This window comes from Pelobates fuscus, chromosome 6, assembly GCF_036172605.1.
Source record: "Pelobates fuscus isolate aPelFus1 chromosome 6, aPelFus1.pri, whole genome shotgun sequence".
In the NCBI taxonomy this organism is placed as follows: Eukaryota; Metazoa; Chordata; class Amphibia; order Anura; family Pelobatidae; genus Pelobates; species Pelobates fuscus.
The window spans coordinates 230,553,181-230,574,269 of NC_086322.1; the positions used below are offsets into that span (position 1 = coordinate 230,553,181).

A 21,089-nucleotide genomic window follows, 5' to 3' on the forward strand; every position below is an offset into this window, starting at 1 on the left:
GACATGAGAAAGTTTGAACTTGATGGCCGCAGGTTTCTTTTTAGCTGCGTAACAATAGAAAAGGAAAGAAGTGAAAAAATGTTTTAAGGTGAATTTCACTTTAAATGGACTGTAGCTATAAATACTTACAAGAAAGTCAATTTGGAAAAAACAATCGAAGGAATATACACAACTAACAGCTGAAAAGAAAATCTAGGCCATAAAATTCCGGTTTAGGAGCTTTAAAAGGACTCTGTGACCTTATTAATGATGTCAGTGCAAGATAGCCACCATTGAACTACTGCGCGTGTTCATCCACAGACTATTGTGCATGAGTGCCGTGTCATGCGTCGCTCATTAAGTCTGGACAGCGTGAATGAACAGAGATTATAAAAACGTTAAACGGTTTTAGGCCTATACCACGGAATCATTACAAAATAATTCAGAAGAAATTCGGACCGAATTCTGCCAAACTGGAAAAAAGTTAAATATGAAAATTAGCAAAGTCAGAAAAAACAGCAAATGATGGGAACAAATAGGCCAAGGATGGATTCCAGCCACCTCTAGGTCACCAGGGAAGTACAGACCAGTAAATCCAGGCAGATTTACCCCTGGCCACTTCAAGGGGACAACTTTGCACAATGCTTGTTCCTGAAACTTTCTAAGGAAGAAAGTCTGAACTCTCTTAGGGCAGGGGGTAACAACCCCCAGGCAAACCAAACAGAAAATTAGGAAATACCAAAATTTCTCCCAAAAACCTTGTCCTATAGGGGATAGGACAGAAACAAAAATACTGAGAGCTGGGGGGCAGAAGGGGGTACTTAAATACTTGTTTTAATTAGGTCCCTGTCTATCTGGGGATGGGAGGAGCTAACGCATTGTTGTGCTGCCATGGATATGTCCATGAAATATATATATGTGTGTGTGTGTGTGTGTGTGTATGTGTGTTCAAGTAGAGATTGTAGCCATATTAGTCCAGTGATGTAGATGTAAAAACAGATAACATTTGTATGTTGTAAACTTGTAATATATTTTTTATTGGACTAACCACATTTTTTAATGACAAGCTTTCGAGAGAACCTCCCTTTCTCAAGTCTGAACCATTTCTTCAGACTTGAGAAAGGGAGGTTCTCCCGAAAGCTTGTCATTAAAAATTCTGTTAGTCCAATAAAAAAGGTATTACAAGATACAAATTTTATGGGTGTTTTTTTATTGTGTGTGTATATGTATATGTATATATAAATGTGTGTGTGTGTGTATATATATATATATATATATATATATATATATATATAAATGTATATGTGTGTGTGTGGTTTTATATACCGGTAGTATGCATGTGTATATGCTTACATTAAACAAATAATTGATTATACCAAATGATGAAAAGCTATGGTGAATAGCTTATTGGAGAGGAAAAAGGTTTAAACCTTTAAGAGACGTACAAGGGGTGGACATTTTTCCTAGATATGCATACCACACCACTCTTCTATTGTAAGAATCAATAAATCAGAGCTTTCCTAGATAGACCTCTGTGGATGATATTAACCCATGCATTTTGAGATGAGTGTTTCTGTGTGTTATTGATACATTCTGTGTCTCTAATATAATACAGATCCATGTAGAGACACCCAGTCTGGCAGTGTCTCACTCTTTGTCCTCTCCCTCTCCAACATACACACACATCCTATCTATCTCCTGCTCTCCATCCCTCCTCCTCCCCCCTCCTCTCCTCCTTAGCCATCCACAGGGAGTTAGTCATGTGACCGGGGGCGGGGCTTACTGCTTGTCTGCAAAAAAAAAAAAAAAAGCCATTTTGTAAGAGGAAAAAAAAAAAAAGAAAAAGAGAGAGGGAGAAGGAGAGAAAGGGGGGAGAGACAAAGGGAGGGGAAGAGAGAGAGAGAGAAGCGGCTAGCAAGGGGGGTGGGATAGACTGCCAAGGAAGGAGGTGAGGAGACAGCTGGGGGGGTGGGGGGGTGAGTGAGAGAGACTGCTGGAGGGAGAGATAATCTAAGACACAGGCGGACCACAGAGAGAGCAGGATCCAGCATCACCAGGTAAGGGCTCTGGAGGGACCTGGGAGGCTGTGTACACCAGGGAGGTGGAGGGGGAGAATGAAATGTAAGGCAATCTGGTTTCAGGGTGCCCCTTGATGATCCCCACTACATATTTGTATACATAAAGAGTTGTACGACCTCCCACTTTAGCAGCTTTGACCCCCTCCTCCTCCCCAGTCCCCTTCCCATTTATCCATGCTACCCACAGCCCCTTCATCCCCCTGCCCTGGGCTCCATGGCCTGCTATGTGGAAGTGCCATATGTCAGACTGTCACCCTCTCCCAGAGCAGTGCTAGAGGTGTTAGACATTACATGTGGGCACTGCTAATATCCCACCCCCCACACAAACCATGCATCCATCTAGAGGGGGGGGGGGGGGGGGGAGATGGGAACAGGTGACAACTGTCAAATTATCCTGTGCCCCCCTCCTGGCAGGTAATTAACCACCGACCAGGGATGGTTCAGAAAGCCTTCTTGAACATTGAAACTGCTGACATACCTACTACAATCAGCTCTGTTTACATTCATAGCATGTTGTTTAGGTACACAGATACAGTTCTGCACCTTGACTGTAAATTACTCACAATACACAATAGTAAAACACAGGCCAGTGCTCACAATATCAGTGGATCATCCTTTAATTTAATATTGGAAATTTGCACATGCAAACCTATTTCAGTTCATCTTTTGTCAAGTTATGTTATACAATGTGTTTGGATATTCATATAATTTTAGACATGTTATAGATATGTATATATTACAAATAAAAATGATCAAGCTGTCTCTCATTTTATATGACTATTATCAAATAATTAATCACCCAAGACCTTAAGATGGGTTATTGATTGCCCCCTCAAATCATAGTATGGAACAGAAACTATGTAATTTATGCATACTTTGATACTGTGTACTTCTAGTCAATCTGTTTTTTTCAGCATACTGATTTCTTTATTGCCATGCTTAGTATATATGTGAATGTACATAGAACAATATCTCAATTTCATATACATATATATATATTTATTAAGCCAGTTGAGACACATATGCCCTTTTAGCAATTCACTTACAACTAAGGAATATATTGTTGGCCTGAAAAAATGAAAGATGGAGACTGTTTAGGAGGGTGCTCAGGAAACCGTTTAAGATTATTTTTAGTTAAAAATAAATATGGTCAAATACAGTATAGACTGCATACAAAGCAAACATTGACTTGTGAAACAAAATCTTAAACATCATTTTTTTGTTGTATTTTGACCCTCTAAATTGATTAGTGGGTGCAGACCAATTTAATCTTTTGAGGCACTGCATCTTTCAGTCTGCGTAGAAGGTGCTGAACCTTTATGTGTGTGTGTGTGTGTATGTGCGTGTGTAGTCACTTGTGAATGTACTGCATAGCTTGATACTAAAAGCATGTTAAACGATTTCATTGTTGTACAATAGAAAGTACACTACAGTTTAACCTTGACAGTGCTGGAAAAGCTTTATAGCTTGGTTGTAAATAGTTTAAATGTGGCAAAAAAAAACCCTTCTCCTCCTTTCTTGGATTTTTTTTCAGACTGTCTGAATTTTCTATTTGGTTTGTTGCATAAAAAAGTACTGAGAGGGGGACCCCTAGAAGGAAAGCAAAGAGTGCAAATAGGGGTGAGATGTTTAAACATACCAGACCTCTCCGTTTAATATAAAGAGAAACTGTTATCCCAACAACGTCCGTCCACTTCCAGACAGACCCCAGGGTCTCGAACTACGTCAGTGAGTGTGAACAGCATATAGCACTATGTTTTGTGTATAACACTATCAAGCTCTGTATGCCTGCCACGTACAGATAACAACACAGTAGATTTAGATATTCCATGTGTGCCATTAACGTATTTATTTTACGTATGCAGTACCAACAAATAGAGATTTAAGAGGAAAGCTGTCTTTTTGCTAATGAAATGGTTAATAAGCACATAGAAATCCAGATTTGGATAGCTAATTAGAAACAAAGAGAGGGAAAAAAACAAAACAGGACATTTTAATTATTGTCATTCCAGGCGTTTTGGCATAATTGGTACAGCTTTTATCTATTTCTTACGAATAAAAATCCATTATTAGTTGCTTCTAGACAAGGCCGCTTTCAGTTTTGCCATTATCATCAAGTTGGGCTTTCTAATATAAGCCTTTCTCTGTCATTTTTCCATTATTAGAAAATAAAGATAACATTTTAATATTTGGATTGTTTTTCCTCATGTATCGAAAAGTGTCTGCCCCATCCTCCCAGCATTTCTGGCTACTTGTTTAGGTTATGTTCAAGATAATGCACAACTTTTTCACTGAATGGACTCTTAATTGCTATCATTCATAGTCAGGAGCGTATACAAAATAACGCTCTTGTTTTCTTGAGTTTCCTGCAGACCTCCTGTGAGGCTTGGTTTTCCAATGGTCTTGTTTGAAAGGTACAGGTAGGAACATATATCTGTTGGTCCTGTTTGTGCCTGAAAAATGATTCAATTTCAACATAGCAATAACTGTGCTAAGGCTGCAACCGCTACTGTTTGCTGAAATAAAGTGTTAATCATAATAATTTGTAGTAATGAATATGATTTCAAAGTATATTTAAGTTCTTTGCAGCAATTCTACTTATTCCTCAACTGACATTTGATTCAGTGAATGGACCTTTTTTGGCCAAGAAGCTGCGTTTGTGTGCATTGGGCCTTCAGATTTGCTTGTCTGAACTATATAGAATTATGCAAAAGTAGCCAAACTAAGAATCACGAGGGAATTTAGAAGTAGACCTTAGAATGATCAACTGCCATTAACTGATAATGCCTGGTAAAAAAAAAAAGTTAATGGTTTATGATTCCCCTTGGTTTTAGAAGGGGTGGTTTTAATTTAAATTGTGATTTTTTTAAATGTAAATACTTATTCTTGCTGGCTGTTATAATCTTTAATATTTGTATCCAAATGAAGATTAGAATAATACATTTTCAGATGACGATGTACGGTAATTAAATTATTAGGGAACAGTACTGAAATGGGCTTCTGGTAGATGAAATACCAGGAGCTGAAGAGGATCCAGCGGATGCAGATAGCAGTGGCTGTGAAGGACATCTTCAAGCAAGCAAAACTAACGTTCCCACTGCACCCCGCAGACACCAAGAAGCAAAGTCATCATCTAGTTTAAGAACAACTTAAACTAGAGGTGTTCATTGAGTGTACATATATTTGTAGAATAACAATGGAATTAAGGTATTTTTCTGAAGTTTGTGTGTGTATTTTAGAACAATTTTGCAGTGAAAAAGTGCATGTTATCTCTGCAGACTCACGTTTCATTAACTTGCATTAATGGAATTGATTTACCAAAATTTTAAATATAGCATGAATATACAGCCTCACCCTGCATACGTAATCCATGTTTCATGCTGAATAACCTTTGTACTATAATGTATCTCAAAGGGACTCTTCAGTGCTAGGAAAACATATCCATGTTGCTGAAGGGGTTAAAATCCCTTCAGTGACTTACCTGAATCCAGCGCTGATGTCCCTCGGTGCTGGGTCAGGCTCTGCCCATGCTCCACCCCTGCCGACGTTAGCCGGTGGGGGAGACCTAATGCGCATGTGCGGAAACGGTCGCGCGCACGCATTAGACCTCCACATAGGAAAGCATTATTCAATGCTTTCCTATGGGAATTCTGGCGACGCTGGAGAAGAACCCGGAAGTCCCTCTAGTGGCTGTCTGATAGACAGCCACTAGAGGACTTAACCCTGCAAGGTAATTATTGCCATTTATAAAAACTGCAATAAAAACATTTGCAGGGTGATGGGCAGAAGTTGTCTGGGTGCCTGGGGTGTCCCTTTAAATAGAAAACTGTCTTTAGATTGATCTTTTTTTTCCTCCAAATGCATTTTTATTAAAAGATAATTGTATGTATGTAAAGTTGTCCTCTTTACATCTGGGGACAGAAACAGCTGATTGACAGCCAGGCTTGCGCCTCCATTCTGTCCTCAATGAGCTGTACTACAACTTACTGAGAGGCATTGGAAAGCCGTGAGGAGGGCTTCTCAATGAAAAGCCTCTGTTTGGTATATTTCCTGGCACAGGCCTGAAAGTCTGAGTCAGGGAAAAAGGGGAAGGCAAAGGTATTTTTTTATTTCATATACCCCAAAGAAAAAATACAGAAAATAATAGATGCATGTTTTCTTTGGGGGTATATCTACTAAACTGTTAAAAACACAAACCAGAATTTCAGTGGATTGTACCTTTTAATTAACTCACAACCCTCACAATTTGGGCTGCCTTGAAAGTTCACCATTTCCTTCTACTTATTTTCAAATGGAACATTGCTCAGGAGCCAAACTTGTCCAGGACAATTATTTTTTGTATGTGTGTGTGTGCATGACAATGGCTATTTCTTTATTTTGTAGCATTTAGTGCACCCTCTTGTATTTTATTCATCAATGTTCAAGATAGCACGAGAAGCCTGTTAGATTCCACCTCAAGTTGAGTAAATTTTGACAAATTTTTAGCATGAGTTGAAATCTCACTTCTCTGGATTTACACAATAGTATGCAACTTTAAAAATCACCTATAACCAGGGTTAACATTTCTCTATGCTAACTGCCAGGTGCAAGGGACAGAGCGCATAACAATTATTGGCAGGGAGCCAAGATGGTTGTGCTCAGTTACAGGATAAAGAGGTGTGAATTTCTATATTTAATTTCAGAATTCTCACCTCACAAATACATACGGTACTTATTAAAATGATATGTAAACCTAATATTAAAAATCCAGGGAAGTGACCGTCCCCCTTTAACTATTATGACAGAACTGTAAGCCCCCAAATATTTTCCAAGGTTGTATTAAACATAACATAATTTGTTTTATGTTGACAACAAATTGGGTACCATGAGGTTATGACAATGGCTATTTCTTTATTTTGTCACAGTAACTTTTCTCATCTCTGCTGCATAGAATGGAAAGGAACAGACATGGTTTTAGACCAGATTCCAGCCCGCACAGAGATATACCTCTAGTAACTTGTTCATTCACCCAACCAGTTTATGTTAAAAGATGCTTAAAGGGACTCTGTTGGCACCCAGATGATTTCTGCTCATTGAAGTGGTCTGGGTGCCATGTCCCTTAAACCTACAGTGGTAATTACTGCAGTTTCTGAGAAACTGCAATAATTACCTCTGAGGGGTACCTCCAACTCTAGTGGCTGTCTATCAGACAGCCACTAGAGGGACTTCCCGAATCGAAAAAGGACCTTTCGTCTGTTACCTGACGCTGGACGTCCTCACGCTCTGCATGAGGACCTCCAGTGTCAGATTTTTACCCATAGGAAAGCATTGAAAAATGCTTTCAATTGGGAAATCCTAATGCGATCGCGTCCATTACCATGCATGTGCATTAGTTGTCCCCAGTCTGCTGACGTCGACAGGGGAGAAGCGTGGGTGAAGTCTGACCCAGCGCCGAGTGACATTGGCGCTGGATTCAGGTAAGTCACTGAATGTGTTTTAACCCCTTCAGCATCGAGCGAGGGGGGCACTGCAGGAGCCTATGGTGCTTTTCCTGGCACTATAGGATCCCTTGAACAGAACACTCCAAGCACTATAACCAGGAGTGTCCTGTTTAGTAATGGTGTAACTTCTTACATTGTGTCCTCTGGGCGCTACTAAACCCCTCCTCTGTACCAGAAGGGATTCATAACACCAAAACCATTACAGCTCGGTAGTGGTTATGGTGATTGGAGTATTCCTTTAAGCTGTAAGTAAATAAGCATTTTTTTTAAATTGCTGTTCTGTGTTCAAACTCCTTGGGCAGTGAAGCTTTACTAATCCCAGAGAGCATTTTTAAGTTAAATCTTGCATGCATATCCTTAGAAAATGCATAAGTTCCCTGTGTCATGAAGCATCCATCTATATTGTTCTATTATGTAGGTGTGCAGTGGAAGCAGAATTGCGTTGTGCATGTTATTGAACAGAATAAAAGCGTATACACTTGACACTTTCAAGACCCATTTCCTTCATTCAGTCTACCGTATGTGGTAATATGTTTGCTTTTATTTACTGAATCAAGTGCTGTGGGTACTACTTGTGGAAATCATGTGCCTACTTTTACAGACTTGTGTTTCTTCAGTAGTCTCAAGGGAACATCTACTTGTTTTTTTTTTTTTACCACTGGTATTTAATACCACTAACCAAATTGTGGATTTAATGTCTGTAACCAGTCATGGAATTGACCACTAAACACTATGTATACCAAAAGTCGTTTGACAGTTGGAAAGTACTTTGCACGCATCCTGTATCCATGTGAAATGTATTTCACTCCATCCACCATGACCACGTCTGCTTTTAGAAGTGGTCATGTTGGTAAGAATATTGGCACTTTTGTCAAGAGACTAGTTGCACCTCTGGCACATGTGATTTAGGCAGTCTGGAACTCTGCTTCCTATTATCAATTCTGTGCAAGAAGTATGCCTGTCATCAGTGAGCACTGCGTGCTGGCGGCAGACATTATCAGCTTCTACAAGGTGGAGATTTAATGTGTCCACACTCCCTTCTTTATTGTAGTCTTCCATGCCTCTCTGCAATAGTGATTTAAGTGGTCATGGTGCCTGGACTATGTATGTGTTTCACTTGGAAACACTGAGCAAACAAGATTAACTCCTTATCTGCCTGAGGTGTAACTCCACCTCTGGCAGTGTCATAAGAGTGTCAGCAGCCAAGTTAATGTCAATTCTGTGCAACTTTAATTTCTCTCTCTATAAAATATATCTATATTAAAAAAATAATATCTATATATATATATATATAGAGAGAGAGAGAGAGAGAGAGAGAGAGGCTCACTGCTCAATTATTTGCCATTTAGGAGTTAGATCACTCTGCCCAGAACTGCATGTCCCGATTCCACGTGTATTATCTTTCTGTGTAGCAGTTTTAGCCTCTAACATTAGTAGGGTATTTACTAAAATTTGAATTGAAGGAAATTAAATGTGAATTTCAAATTTAAGGTCAAAATTTCTGATCCGGAAAAATTCACCTAACAGCTATATTTTAGTTCGGCTACTTTGGCTTCCAAGTTTAAATTCTCTTTGAATTCCTTGCAATTCTCATTTCAACCCTGTAGCTGTTTTCTAAAATTTCTCAGTCCTCATGCACTTCTGATATAAATAAGGATCAGAACGATTCCAATGCATTATCTGTGGTGATTCATTTCAGCTTTCAGTCTGTGTAAGCTAGTTTGTTGCATGGTAAGAGAGAGAAGGAGCCAGGTACCATATACGGTTTCTCTTAAATACAACCTAATTCTCTTGCATTGTTTTTTTTTATGTTGTTTTGCTTTATACAACCATGATAATGCATTTACTGACTTGAAAAAAAAGTTACAAAATAAACACTGAGGACCATAACCACTACAGTCCACTTTTACATGATTGTTCTTTGAATCTGTTTATTGCTACAGTTCTCCTCCAGTATGTAAATTTGCATACAGTACCAGTAACCTATTTTTTGTTCACTCCTCCCCAGTACCATATTACCATTTACCGTTTTCAATAATAGTCATAGAGATGATGATCCTCTGTACGTATATCCATCAACTGTTGCTGCAATGGACTGCAGTTGCAATTTGTTTTGTTTTTAATCTCTTGTGCAGTTACTCAGTCATGTATTTCTTTATTTCCAGAGTCCCTCCATCTTCCCCTCCCTTCGGTACAGCCATGCATCGAACTATGCGGATAAAAATGACGGAGCTAAACCCGCACCTGATGTGTGCATTATGTGGGGGGTACTTTATTGACGCGGCCACCATTGTAGAATGTCTGCATTCATGTAAGAGTTTCCAGATATAACTTCCTGACTGTTTTACCCAGTGGCGTAAAATTCTCTTTGCAAAAAAGCTTGAAAACTGTCTGTTCTAATTGTTGATCCTTCAAACTTTAATGAGTTACAGAGCTTTGTGTTGTTTCTCACATACTGTACATATAGTACAGATATATAAAATGCACCTCTGTAGACTGACCATACTCACTGCATGTATAATCATTGAACTCTTAACAAAAGGCCCTCACCAAAGGAATCAGTTTGTTTCGAAACACCACAAATAAATGTCTTGATTTTTAAAACAAAATATCTGACCTATCTTCAATTGTGTTATACTGAATGTGATCCATCTTTCTCTTATTATGCCATACAGAGTTTCTGCAAATATTTTATGCAACTCAAAATCTTTATCTATATCAATATGTTCTATCTAATTAACTCAGTAGAAGGCTTTCATATATCTTCACCCTGTAATCTTGGTTTCATGTTCTTGGTTTCCTGATTATCTTTCTCTCTTTCCACAGTTTGTAAGACTTGTATCTTGCGCTATCTGGAAGCTCACAAATTTTGTCCTATGTGTGACTCTCAGGTTCACAAAGGGCGCCCACTCCTGAGCATCAGGTATGAACTAAGCTGCAAATACAGAAAGTGATGTTGGTCTGCTCATTTTAAAATCCATAGGTATTTCTATAGGAACTGGATGTGTCAATATGTAAAAAAGAAAAACTGTTTTAACTGTTAATATTCCTAATATTTTTAATGTATATTTATTTAACATATAATAAATTGCACTTATCCAAAGCAAATTAATATACTACTCATGCTTACATGAAAGATCAGATAAAGCATACAAATCAGGTGATATACATATCGTATATATATATATATATATATATATATATATATATATATATAAAGGTAAGAAACAGGAGCACTCGCTTGGATTTTTCAAATGTGTATTAACCATTTAATCACAACTCAGCATCAACGTTTCGACCCTTCAGGGTCTTTATCAAGATCTTGACATCTTGATAAAGACCCTGAAGGGTCGAAACGTTGATGCTGAGTTGTGATTAAACGGTTAATACACATTTGAAAAATCCAAGCGAGTGCTCCTGTTTCTTACCTTTATATCTACTGGCCTGGAGGCACCCTGGTAATATATTTTTTATATCATATACTTTTTGGGGGGTTGAGTGCCAGAGTCTGGTCTGATATATATATATATATATATGTGTGTGTGTGTATATGGATATAAGATATGTATATCACCTGATTTGTATGCTTTATCTGATCTTTCATCACACCCATGTCTGACTCTTGTAGCTTTAATATATATATATTAAAGCTACAAGAGTCAGACATGGGTGTGAAAACTACCTGGGATGTTGGGTGGAATAAAAAACACACACACATTTTGAGGATTGTGGGGGCACCTTAGGAAAGAAATTGTTGCATTTTAGGAGACATATCTCCACTTGTCACAGTCAAGATTAAATGCAAAGCCTTGACAGTGGAAGTGTGGGTATGAAACAGGTAATGGCTATTACCCATACAAAAGTTTAAACTATCAATTGCATAAACAAATCAATAATAAAAAGGTCTTACAACACAGAAAACCTTAACTGATAACGAATCTCTGTAGTAACTTCAATATTGCTTCTTCTGAGTTTTTGTTTTTTTTGTCCTGAGACCCTGTCCTGATCTGCAACAAATACATTTCTGACTTTTGGGTAGTGCCACAAGACCACTATCAAGTGGATCACGATCCAAAATTCTCAGAACATTTTACTGCTAGTAATACTGCCCTTTATTATATCAAGGGCTTTGTCAAGCTCAAGCAAAATTATTATATTGTTAAACGTATTATACAATACAGTTTTATTGTTACACAAATGTTACAATTTCCGATCTACTTTTCACAAAGGTAATACTATCAAATGCACAATTAATATGATGTTATGATTCCTTAGACCTCAAACACAACTACTTTATTAATTAATGATTTTGATATTCTTTTTGATATTCTTTGTTTTGCTCATTATTCTATTAATATTATGTTTTTATATTATATATCTATTATAGCCAGAGAATTAGATTTAGATTGTTTTTTTATTCGATTGTAGATTTAAAATAATTAGCTTCAGTGACCTTGCCATGATCCAAGTTAAAAATGTCAGCTGATCTGTTGAGGCTCTTCCTCTCAGAGTCTGGCAATATTAAGGTTTTAATGTTTATGGCAGGGATTTTGTCTGTTTGTAACCTTGGGCAACACATCAGGGTGCAATGAATGGCAATCAGGAATGCCATTTGTCACCAACACCCAGACACACAGTGGTCCTTTTTTTCTGAAAAACCAAAGTGATTTAAGCCTTTGCCATTTTGGAGGAAATAAGAACTTTAGCCCTTCTTGGAGAAAATATAATCTTGTGGTTAACATGATAGAATCCCTCAATCAATAATTAGTCACCTGTTCTGGATGTATGATAGTTAGACAGGAGACTTTCCCCAGGATAACTATTACTGTATCGCTTTGTGATATTATAAGCATGCTGTTACCATACTAACAAAAACCTATAGGTATGGAAAACAAACATTGTCTCCAAAACAATATTAACCGCTATTCTTGTCCATTCTGAAACCCCTTAAAAGCAGTAGTTTCAGTGCAGATGTGGTGTTAATTTGTAATCACCACTAAGTAGCTTGGCATATAGAATTAGGTATGCTGCTTGATTAGTGTAAAAATAATTAAGGTGACAAATTCAGGTTCACATACCTCGACCTCAACACAAACTTCTGTAACAACTCGAACAGGCTTGTATAGTAACATGCGTATTGCTTGGAATTCAAAGCAAATTTAAAATTTAAGGCAAATATGGGCAAACTGAAAACAGAATTGACCGGGAAAATGTAACAAATTCAACTATTTTAGCCTAAGTTTTGAAATTCACTTTTCTGGCAATTCTCATTTCCTGGCACTATTCGTTGTGCCTGGGAAATGGCCAATCAAAGGCTTCACATTGAGAAACCTCTATCTCATCTACAATCACGTGAGTTGGGGTGCTGAAGAGGATGCAGGAGCCGGGAACTCTGAGCTCTGCACGCAGGTTAATTATGACTTTGGAGAGGCAGTGCCTGGGGCGTTCAAGTGCACCTGCCAATTCTGTTAGTTTAGTGGAGCTATCGGAAGAGGAAGAAAATCTCCAGTGGGTTTGATAGCCTGGAGACATTTAATTGATTTATAAAAGTGCAGATTTCTCATGGAAATAGGCACTTTTATAAAGTCCAATCAAGATGAGATACCCAGTATTTGTGGGGAGTCGCCCTTTTCGTAAATAATCCTAAAATTGTTTGGTTCCTTAGGATGATATGTGATTTGAGTACTCCCACACTGGGATAAACTAATCACTTACCATATCCATTCAGTTAATTTCCTTGCTCTATGTAACATACTAAAATGGGCACTCTAAGCAACATACGTTCACTGTAATGGTTAGTTTGCCTAGTATTCTATGGCACCATCCTCTAGTATAATGTAAAATCATTAAAGAACAGTTTGATTTAAAGAAAGGGTCTACCCAGCACCGAAGGATTACCCCCTTCTCGATCATATTGACAGTTTGGAGTGAACACATTTCTGCATTACCAGTGTCCATTTTATCCAGCCTGGATGACATTGATTGGCTTAGAACGTTTGCTCATTCACCCCCAGCATTCACAGACAGTCACTGCATAATTGACGTTGAAATTATTGCTAGCTGGTACATTTGAGTGTCTTGTTTCTATATCAGATGTTGGCCTTTTTGGACCAAAGCACACTTCAATAAGAGAAAGATTTCCAAGGCGCACCAATTTTTTTTTATCATCTGCAGCGTATACACATCACATTGATGGAGCCTTACTGTTAAGATGTACATACTTCTAGCCAAATTAACATATTCATTGTAGTTAATTGCCAGATGAGAATCCCAGTTTTAATCCTGGAAAAAAACATATTTTGCAGAATGCATTCAAATTATTACATCCAGTTTTGCAGCAATATCTGGGCTATTTACTGAAGTGATGATTTTTGGCAATTCGAAGGGAATTTCAAGTTTTAAACCAAAGTAGGTGAACTAAAAGTATAGATGAATTGGATCATTTTGGCAATTCCGGTATGTTGGTCTAAATTTGAAATTCACTTTAGTAAATAACGCTGTTTATGTGTGTTGGGCAGTGGTGGCTTATAGAAAATTATATTGTTTACAGAACAATTGATTATAGTTTTTTTTTTTTTTTTTTTTCATTTCATGTTGTTTTGTAGGTCGGACAAAACACTGCAGGACATTGTATATAAACTTGTCCCAGGACTCTTCAGAGGTGAGTAGAGTGCAGTCTGTAGTTCATGAAGAATAAAAGTAAACTTTCAACAACCCTGTGAGCATGGTCACAAAACTGTTACATTATGTGTAATTATTTTGCATAAACCTCTTAGCCCAATTAAAATATTTTAATCATCCACCATTCTGTTTTGAGGGGGAATCATTAAAGGGATCCTATAGTGCCAAGAAAACAAAGCTGTTTTCCTGGCACTATACATCCCTACAGTGCCCCACTCCTGCGGCGCTGAAGGGGTTAAAACCCCTTCAGCCACTTATCTGAATCCAGCACCAATGTTCCTCGGTGCTGGGTCAGGCTTCGCCCACGCTTCTCTTTCCCAAATCCCCTCCCCCCAACGTCAGCCAGCAGGGGAGACCTAATGTGCATGCCGGGCGCGCATTAGACCTCCCCTGTCTGGTACAGCCACTGAGAGCAGTCTTAGAGCTGCAATGTAAACATTGCAGTTCTCTGGTAATGCAATGTTTTACATTGCAGCACTAAGTGCAATAGGGACACAGCACCCAGACCACTTCAATTAGCTGAAGTGGTCTGGGTGCCTACAGTGTCCCTTTAAAGTGCTTCTGTCCCCTCACTCTTACTTTTCCCCTATTGGTTCCTCTACTCTTCCTTTTTCAGAATATTTTCTTCATTTCTAATCTATTTCCTGTCTTGACAAAGGGTGGAGCTTAAGGAATTTCCACTTCCTTTGGTATCTTAACAAGAAAGTGGAGCTTGCATTAAGCTATGAGCAGGGAGACCAGGATGCAAGCTGTGCAAAAAAATCACTTATTTGAAGGGTTACTCCAACCAACATCCCTTGCCCCCTTTAATGTAGGAGGAAGGATGGGCTGAGGAGAGGAATTTGGCAGCGTGGAGGGGGGAGGCCGGGCTGCAATTAATTATCTGTTTCGTTCCCAGCTGAGTAATGAAACTGCTGGAGGTGGACTGAAACTCTGCACATACAGATTCAAAGGACCATGATCCTTTCTAGTCACTGAAGTGGTCATGGTGCTTGGAGTAACCCTGAATTTTATAGATTTTTTATTTACAGATTTTGTAACAAATTTGTCAAGCCCTGCCAGAACTATTAAAGGGACACTATAGTCACCTGAACAACTTTAGCTTAATGAAGCAGTTTTGGTGTATGGAACATGCCCCTGTAGGCTCACTGCTCAATCCTCTGCCATTTAGGAGTTAAATCCCTTTGTTTATGAACCCTAGTCACACCTCCCTGCATGTGACTTGCACAGCCTTCCATAAACATTTCCTGTAAAGAGAGCCCTTTTTAGGCTTTCTTTATTGCAAGTTCTGTTTAATTAAGATTTTCTTATCCCCTGCTATGTTAATAGCTTGCTAGACCCTGCAAGAGCCTCCTGTATGTGATTAAAGTTCAATTTAGAGATTGAGATACAATTATTTAAGGTAAATTACATCTGTTTGAAAGTGAAACCAGTTGTTTTTTTTTCATGCAGGCACTGTCAATCATAGCCAGGGGAGGTGTGGCTAGGGCTGCATAAACAGAAACAAAGTGATTTAACTCCTAAATGACAGTGAATTGAGCAGTGCAATTGCAGGGGAATGATCTATACACTAAAACTGCTTTATTTAGCTAAAGTTATTTAGTGACTATAGTGTTCCTTTAACCGATCACGCTACAATTTACTAGTGCAAGCCCACTTATACATTTTGAGGTTACCAATTGAAAGTTCCAAAGTATAGTGAAAGGATACAGAATTTGAAGGAATTAAAGATTTGTGTTTATGAAAAAAAGAATTTACATTGGCTTATTGTAAAACAAAAAAAAAATAAACCGCACATTAGAATGTATGCAATAAAAAATATAGTCTCCGGAAGCACTACAGCTCTCTTTGCATGAAAAGATGCTGAATGGTGCAGCACGGCGGATTGCAACGCATGTGCAATAGCTTTCAAATGCTTTCGTATTGGAAAGCATTGGATTAGCTGAAATCATCAAGCTTGATTATCTTCACCAAGGAGATGAGGGAACAGTTTTCTGATGCGATCTGCAGGTTGGGAGCAGTCACGTTAACAGAAATACTCACTAACAGACACACTTACTCACACAGATAGATCCACACATTCTCTCACACACTCACTGTGATCCTGCAATCTTTAAGCTCTGTTACCTTGCACACTGTTTAGTGATGCCTGGGCCAGAGTGAAGTCATATCCCAGCATCACAGCAGGGCGCACGATGGAGCAGAGCAAAATAGCAGGAAGATCACAGCTCCCTCACCTCCATTCCTCCTTGGTGTGGCCCTAAGGTGGCCAGTGTGGAATGGAAAGACTGAAAAACACCCAGGTTCCAGGGCAAAATTCCATGGTGACCTAGAATTTGTTAAGCCCTGTGCTATGGAAATCATTTCGTAAAAAGGTTTTCAGTAGATGCCAATAAAGGCATAATTGCACAGAAAGGGTGTACTTTCATAAACATTCTATATTGTACATATTCTGTATTAATGTCTATAAAATGAAATACTGTATATTCCCTTTCCTTTTGTAGATGAGATGAAAAGACGGCGAGATTTCTATGCCTCCTATTCCCGTGCAGAAGGTGAGTTTTATTATACAAGTATGCTATCAAGCAGCACTTGTCTTACAGGAGCAGTTTTCTGTAAAGTAGCTTATTAATGCAAGTACAGAGAGTAATTGAACACCTGCTTTAAAGGAGTAGTTTGTACATGAGATTTGTTAATTGCATTACAGCCCAAGATGGCTCCAGTGCTGAACAGGGAGAGAAGACAAATGATTGTGGGGAGGTAGCTGTACAAGAAGAGGAAAACATCAGTCTGTCAATCCAGTTTTCTGAAGATGCCAGGTATCACGTCTGCATCCCTCATTCCTAACTTATAGCTGCTTATTGTTGATTCCCTTGATTTCCCTTGTAACCACCTACCTTGTTCCTGGTTGGTGAGCAGTGGGCTATCTGACAGCCTCATGCTGTTGCAGGTGTATCGGTGGTTTAACATGCACCTGTCATGTTATGTAATACCTCTACGAATAGAAAGTAACAGCCTGTAAATATGCACATTGTGTGAGCTTCGTTGCTTTTTTTAGTTTTTATGTTTTTGAATGTCTTTTCTAATCTACTTTTCATGTTATACTGTTGCTATATCTTCAGTACAATGCATGCCCAATAAAAGAAAGCCTTTGTGGGTCGTAGGTCCACTTTACACAGACACCACGCACACAACATTCTGTCAGTTACAAGCTGATATCTAGCACAAGGGAAAACATCCTTAACTGATTTGGTTTCATCATTTTATGATCCCCATGTGGAGAAATTTTCAAATAAATGATATTACCTAATTTGCATTAGTAACCACATGTTAAGGCATCATCAAAGTTCAATCAATTCTTTCTGCTGCTTAGTACATCTGCTGTCTCTTCTACTACCTCAGCGTATATGTCTGTTCCTGCTGTGTTGGCAAGCTGTTAAATATTGCCTAAAGAGGCAATCTAAGCATCGTAATCATGACAACATGCAGTACTTGTTATGGTGCTGAATGCCCCTTTAAGAGCAAACTGCAATAACAAACTTTGCTATAAAATAATACTACTTGGGCAGAGGAATTGTTAAAGGATTCTTTTCATTTACTGAAACCGGATTACGGTTAATTATCCTATTAATATGAATGTGTGTTATACCAGTCTGACCTTGGTACCGTAGCTGTTTGTGAACAATATTTCTCATGACACTTAGCCAGTCTATCATTCACAAATATCTGCAGTGTCAAGGTTATGGTAATGCCAGGAGTGTACTTTTGGCTTAATTAGTCCCATTATTTTTATAGCATTGCATAGAGAGTATATTAAAATATACAAAAAACAATACATGTATTTAAATTTCCTGCAAAATTCAAGAATGAACAGGATTTACAGTGAGCTCTTACCAAACCAGTAAGAGCCGGATATTTTTTTAATCTAGAACTTGAGGTAAAAACTGCCCACATCTTATATTATATTTTGAGTGTCGCCCACACAGCGTTTGGTGACTGGCAGCAGGAGAGTGCAATTTGTGGGTGACTAGTGGGAGGGGGACACAATGTCTGGGGGGCCAAGGTGGGGAGGAACACAAGGCTTCCACCTCTCACTCCATGTTGTGTGTTTTCATTGACTGCAGTAGAGGATTTTCTTTATCCTCTACCATTTCTAGTAGGACATTGTTTTAGCTGATCTTCTTCATCCTACTCAGTGGCAGAAGTCTGTGAGCCCAAATTGCAACAGTTGGTAAAATATAAGGAGGGGGAAGGTGGTCAAGAGACACAAGAGAGTTGAGGGGGAAAAAAATGGGTTAAAGAGGTACAAAGAGACGTAATAGACAATAAAGGGGGGGGGGGGGTAAGATATTCAACTGGTTGTTTTCTTCTTAAGTTTTAGTTACATTGTATGATTTTATATTCCAAAGAATTCAGAAAGGAATGCGTATTATACTTTCTTTAGCAGTGCTACTATGTTTTACTATGAACAGTGATTTATTGGCATAACAATGGGTTCTGTACATTTAGCTTCATTGTCAGTTGGAGTTGGAGTTCATTTGAACTGAAAGCTAACAAATCATGATGTGAAAATAATTGGCGCAAAACAGGAAACATTGCAGGATGGGTGGAAGGATTGGGCTTGTATAATAAAACGAAATATCTCTACACTCTGCATAACCTAGCCTAGACATTGCACCAAACCTGTGAGTATCTGGAATACCCACGTAGACCTAAGGATATTCTTTAAAACCTCCAATATTTGACAATCCAAATTCTCAGACTGCAAGCACACCCATCTGTTTACCTATAGAGTATTAAATGACCTTCCTGGTACTAGTTATTTCATTTGCTAACAGAGGCAAGCCCCAGTAATGCAGGCAAGTAGTAACTTTCCGTAGTTGTACATTTCTGTATTTTGGCTAATAATTGTTGGCTAATTTAAAGTCTGTCCCACCCTCACCTGCCAACACACTTTGTGGCATCTTTACCACCTAATGTGCAGTAAATGTTCCAGTGATCCCTATTCTCTGCATATTGGCTGACTGAGCACTCACAACTACTTGGTTTGGTTTGTCTTTTTGTAAGTACGTAAGTAAATAAGAATTTGCAGTGAGGACCATATCAATTACTGTTGGTGATTTATCAATATTGCTGTGTTTACCTTTGTCAGGGATGAGACACGAGATTCGGTGGAAAGTGAGGACTTAGAAAAGGTGAGAGATTATCAGTTGATTGAATATGATCATGAGATTAAAGTGGTAACAAGATTTTTGTTCAATTAGCCATGAATGTTTTGCTGCATGTATTTGGCTTTAGCAAAATCCTGAATTGTATTTTCTTCTTAAATTTTCAGAAAACTCAGTTGCATAGTAAATAATGCCCAAAGTTTATTGTTTTATAATAATATTAGTGTGTACCTTGCCTAATTCTTTATTCCTAATTGAAATCTGTTTTGGGCCTATATAGAGTAGGGATCGACCGATATTGATTTTTTTAGATACCGATAATCTGTGAACTTTCAGGCCGATAAAGTACTGATATTCTGTACATTTACCATTTTGAGAAAATAAACAATTTTCTAAAGGTAAATGCACAAAATATACATGCTACGTGTAGTGGATGCAGTGTTTTTAGACAGGGGAGCTGTGTGTGTTTGTGTAGTGTGCGTAGTTTATGCAGTGTGTGTTTGTGTAGTGTGTATATAATGAATGCAGAGTGTGTTTGTGTAGTTTATGCAGTGTGTATTTGTGTAGTGTGTATATAATGAATGCAGAGTGTGTTTGTGTAGTGTGTATAGTGAGTGTTTGTGTAGTGTGTATATAATGAATGCAGAGTGTATTTTTGTAGTGTTTGTGTGTGTGTAGTGAATGCAGTGTGTGTAGTGTGCGTAAAGTGTAGTGAATGTTGTGTGTGTATATACTGAATGCAGAGTGTGCGTGTTTGTGTATAGTGAATGCAGTGTGTTTATGTAGTGTGTGTATAGTGAATGCAGTGTGTGTATATAATAAATGCAGAGTGTGTGTGTTTGTGTAGTGTGTGTATAGTGAATGCAGTGTGTTTGTGTATTGTGTGTATAGTGAATGCAGTGTTTTTGTGTAGTATGTGTTTCTGTAGGTATGTAATTTGGCAGGCATTTTTTTATTATACATTTTAAAAAATATTTAATTTATTTTTGTCCCCCCTCCCTGCTTGTTACTTGGCCAGGGAGGGGGGATATGGCATTCCCTAGTGGTCCAGTGGCATGGATTGTGCAGTGGGGGCCCAGCAAGCTCTTACTTACCTTTCCAGAAGCTCCCTTCAGCTCCCCTGTTTAACTCTTGCGGCCTGTGTGCCGCGCTGAGCGTTGCCATGGTAATTTGTGGCAACGCTCTGACGGCCGTGGGACACACAACATTTACACAGGGGAGCTGCTGGGAAAGCAAGAAAGAGCTTGTTGCGGGCCCCCCCCATTACAAGCCTGGCGGTCCTGGTATGTATTATCGGCAATATCGGTATCTCTATAGGCAGATACCGGTATTGCCGAAAATACAAAATATCGGCCAGACCTATAATTTGTTGATCCCTAATATAGAGTTCTGTAAAGTAGATCTAAAGTTGCTCCAGATAGAAGCTTTCATCACCCACATGTCTCTTTGCAGAGAAACAGTCTCCGCTTCCTGCGCTGTCCAGCTGCCATGACTATTACTCACCTTGCCAAATTCTTACGAAACAAGATGGACGTCCCCAGCAAGTACAAAGTAGGTACCGAGGACCCTTCATTATGCTTTTTGTGAATGTACATATTTCTGTAAATCAATCCGCATTATCTCTGTAGATGATTCCTGAAGTAGTTCTGCCACTTTTGAGCATTTCATAAAGATAAAATATTTATGAAATACTCTATAGCAAT

The 21,089-nt window shown here is 38.5% G+C and overlaps 1 protein-coding gene across 1 annotated transcript in view; it reads left to right on the top strand.

Annotated features, from left to right (window-relative positions):
* The first annotated feature begins 1,926 nt into the window (after window positions 1-1,926).
* PCGF2 (polycomb group ring finger 2) overlaps window positions 1,927-21,089 on the top strand; it is a 29,950-nt gene continuing 10,787 nt past the window's right edge. The window contains exons 1-8 of the mRNA XM_063458808.1: window positions 1,927-2,036; window positions 9,703-9,848; window positions 10,364-10,460; window positions 14,143-14,198; window positions 16,723-16,773; window positions 16,926-17,037; window positions 19,371-19,413; window positions 20,839-20,937. Of these exons, the coding sequence (XP_063314878.1) occupies window positions 9,737-9,848; window positions 10,364-10,460; window positions 14,143-14,198; window positions 16,723-16,773; window positions 16,926-17,037; window positions 19,371-19,413; window positions 20,839-20,937 (570 nt within the window). The 5' untranslated portion in view covers window positions 1,927-2,036; window positions 9,703-9,736. The remainder of the gene's footprint in view (window positions 2,037-9,702; window positions 9,849-10,363; window positions 10,461-14,142; window positions 14,199-16,722; window positions 16,774-16,925; window positions 17,038-19,370; window positions 19,414-20,838; window positions 20,938-21,089) is intronic.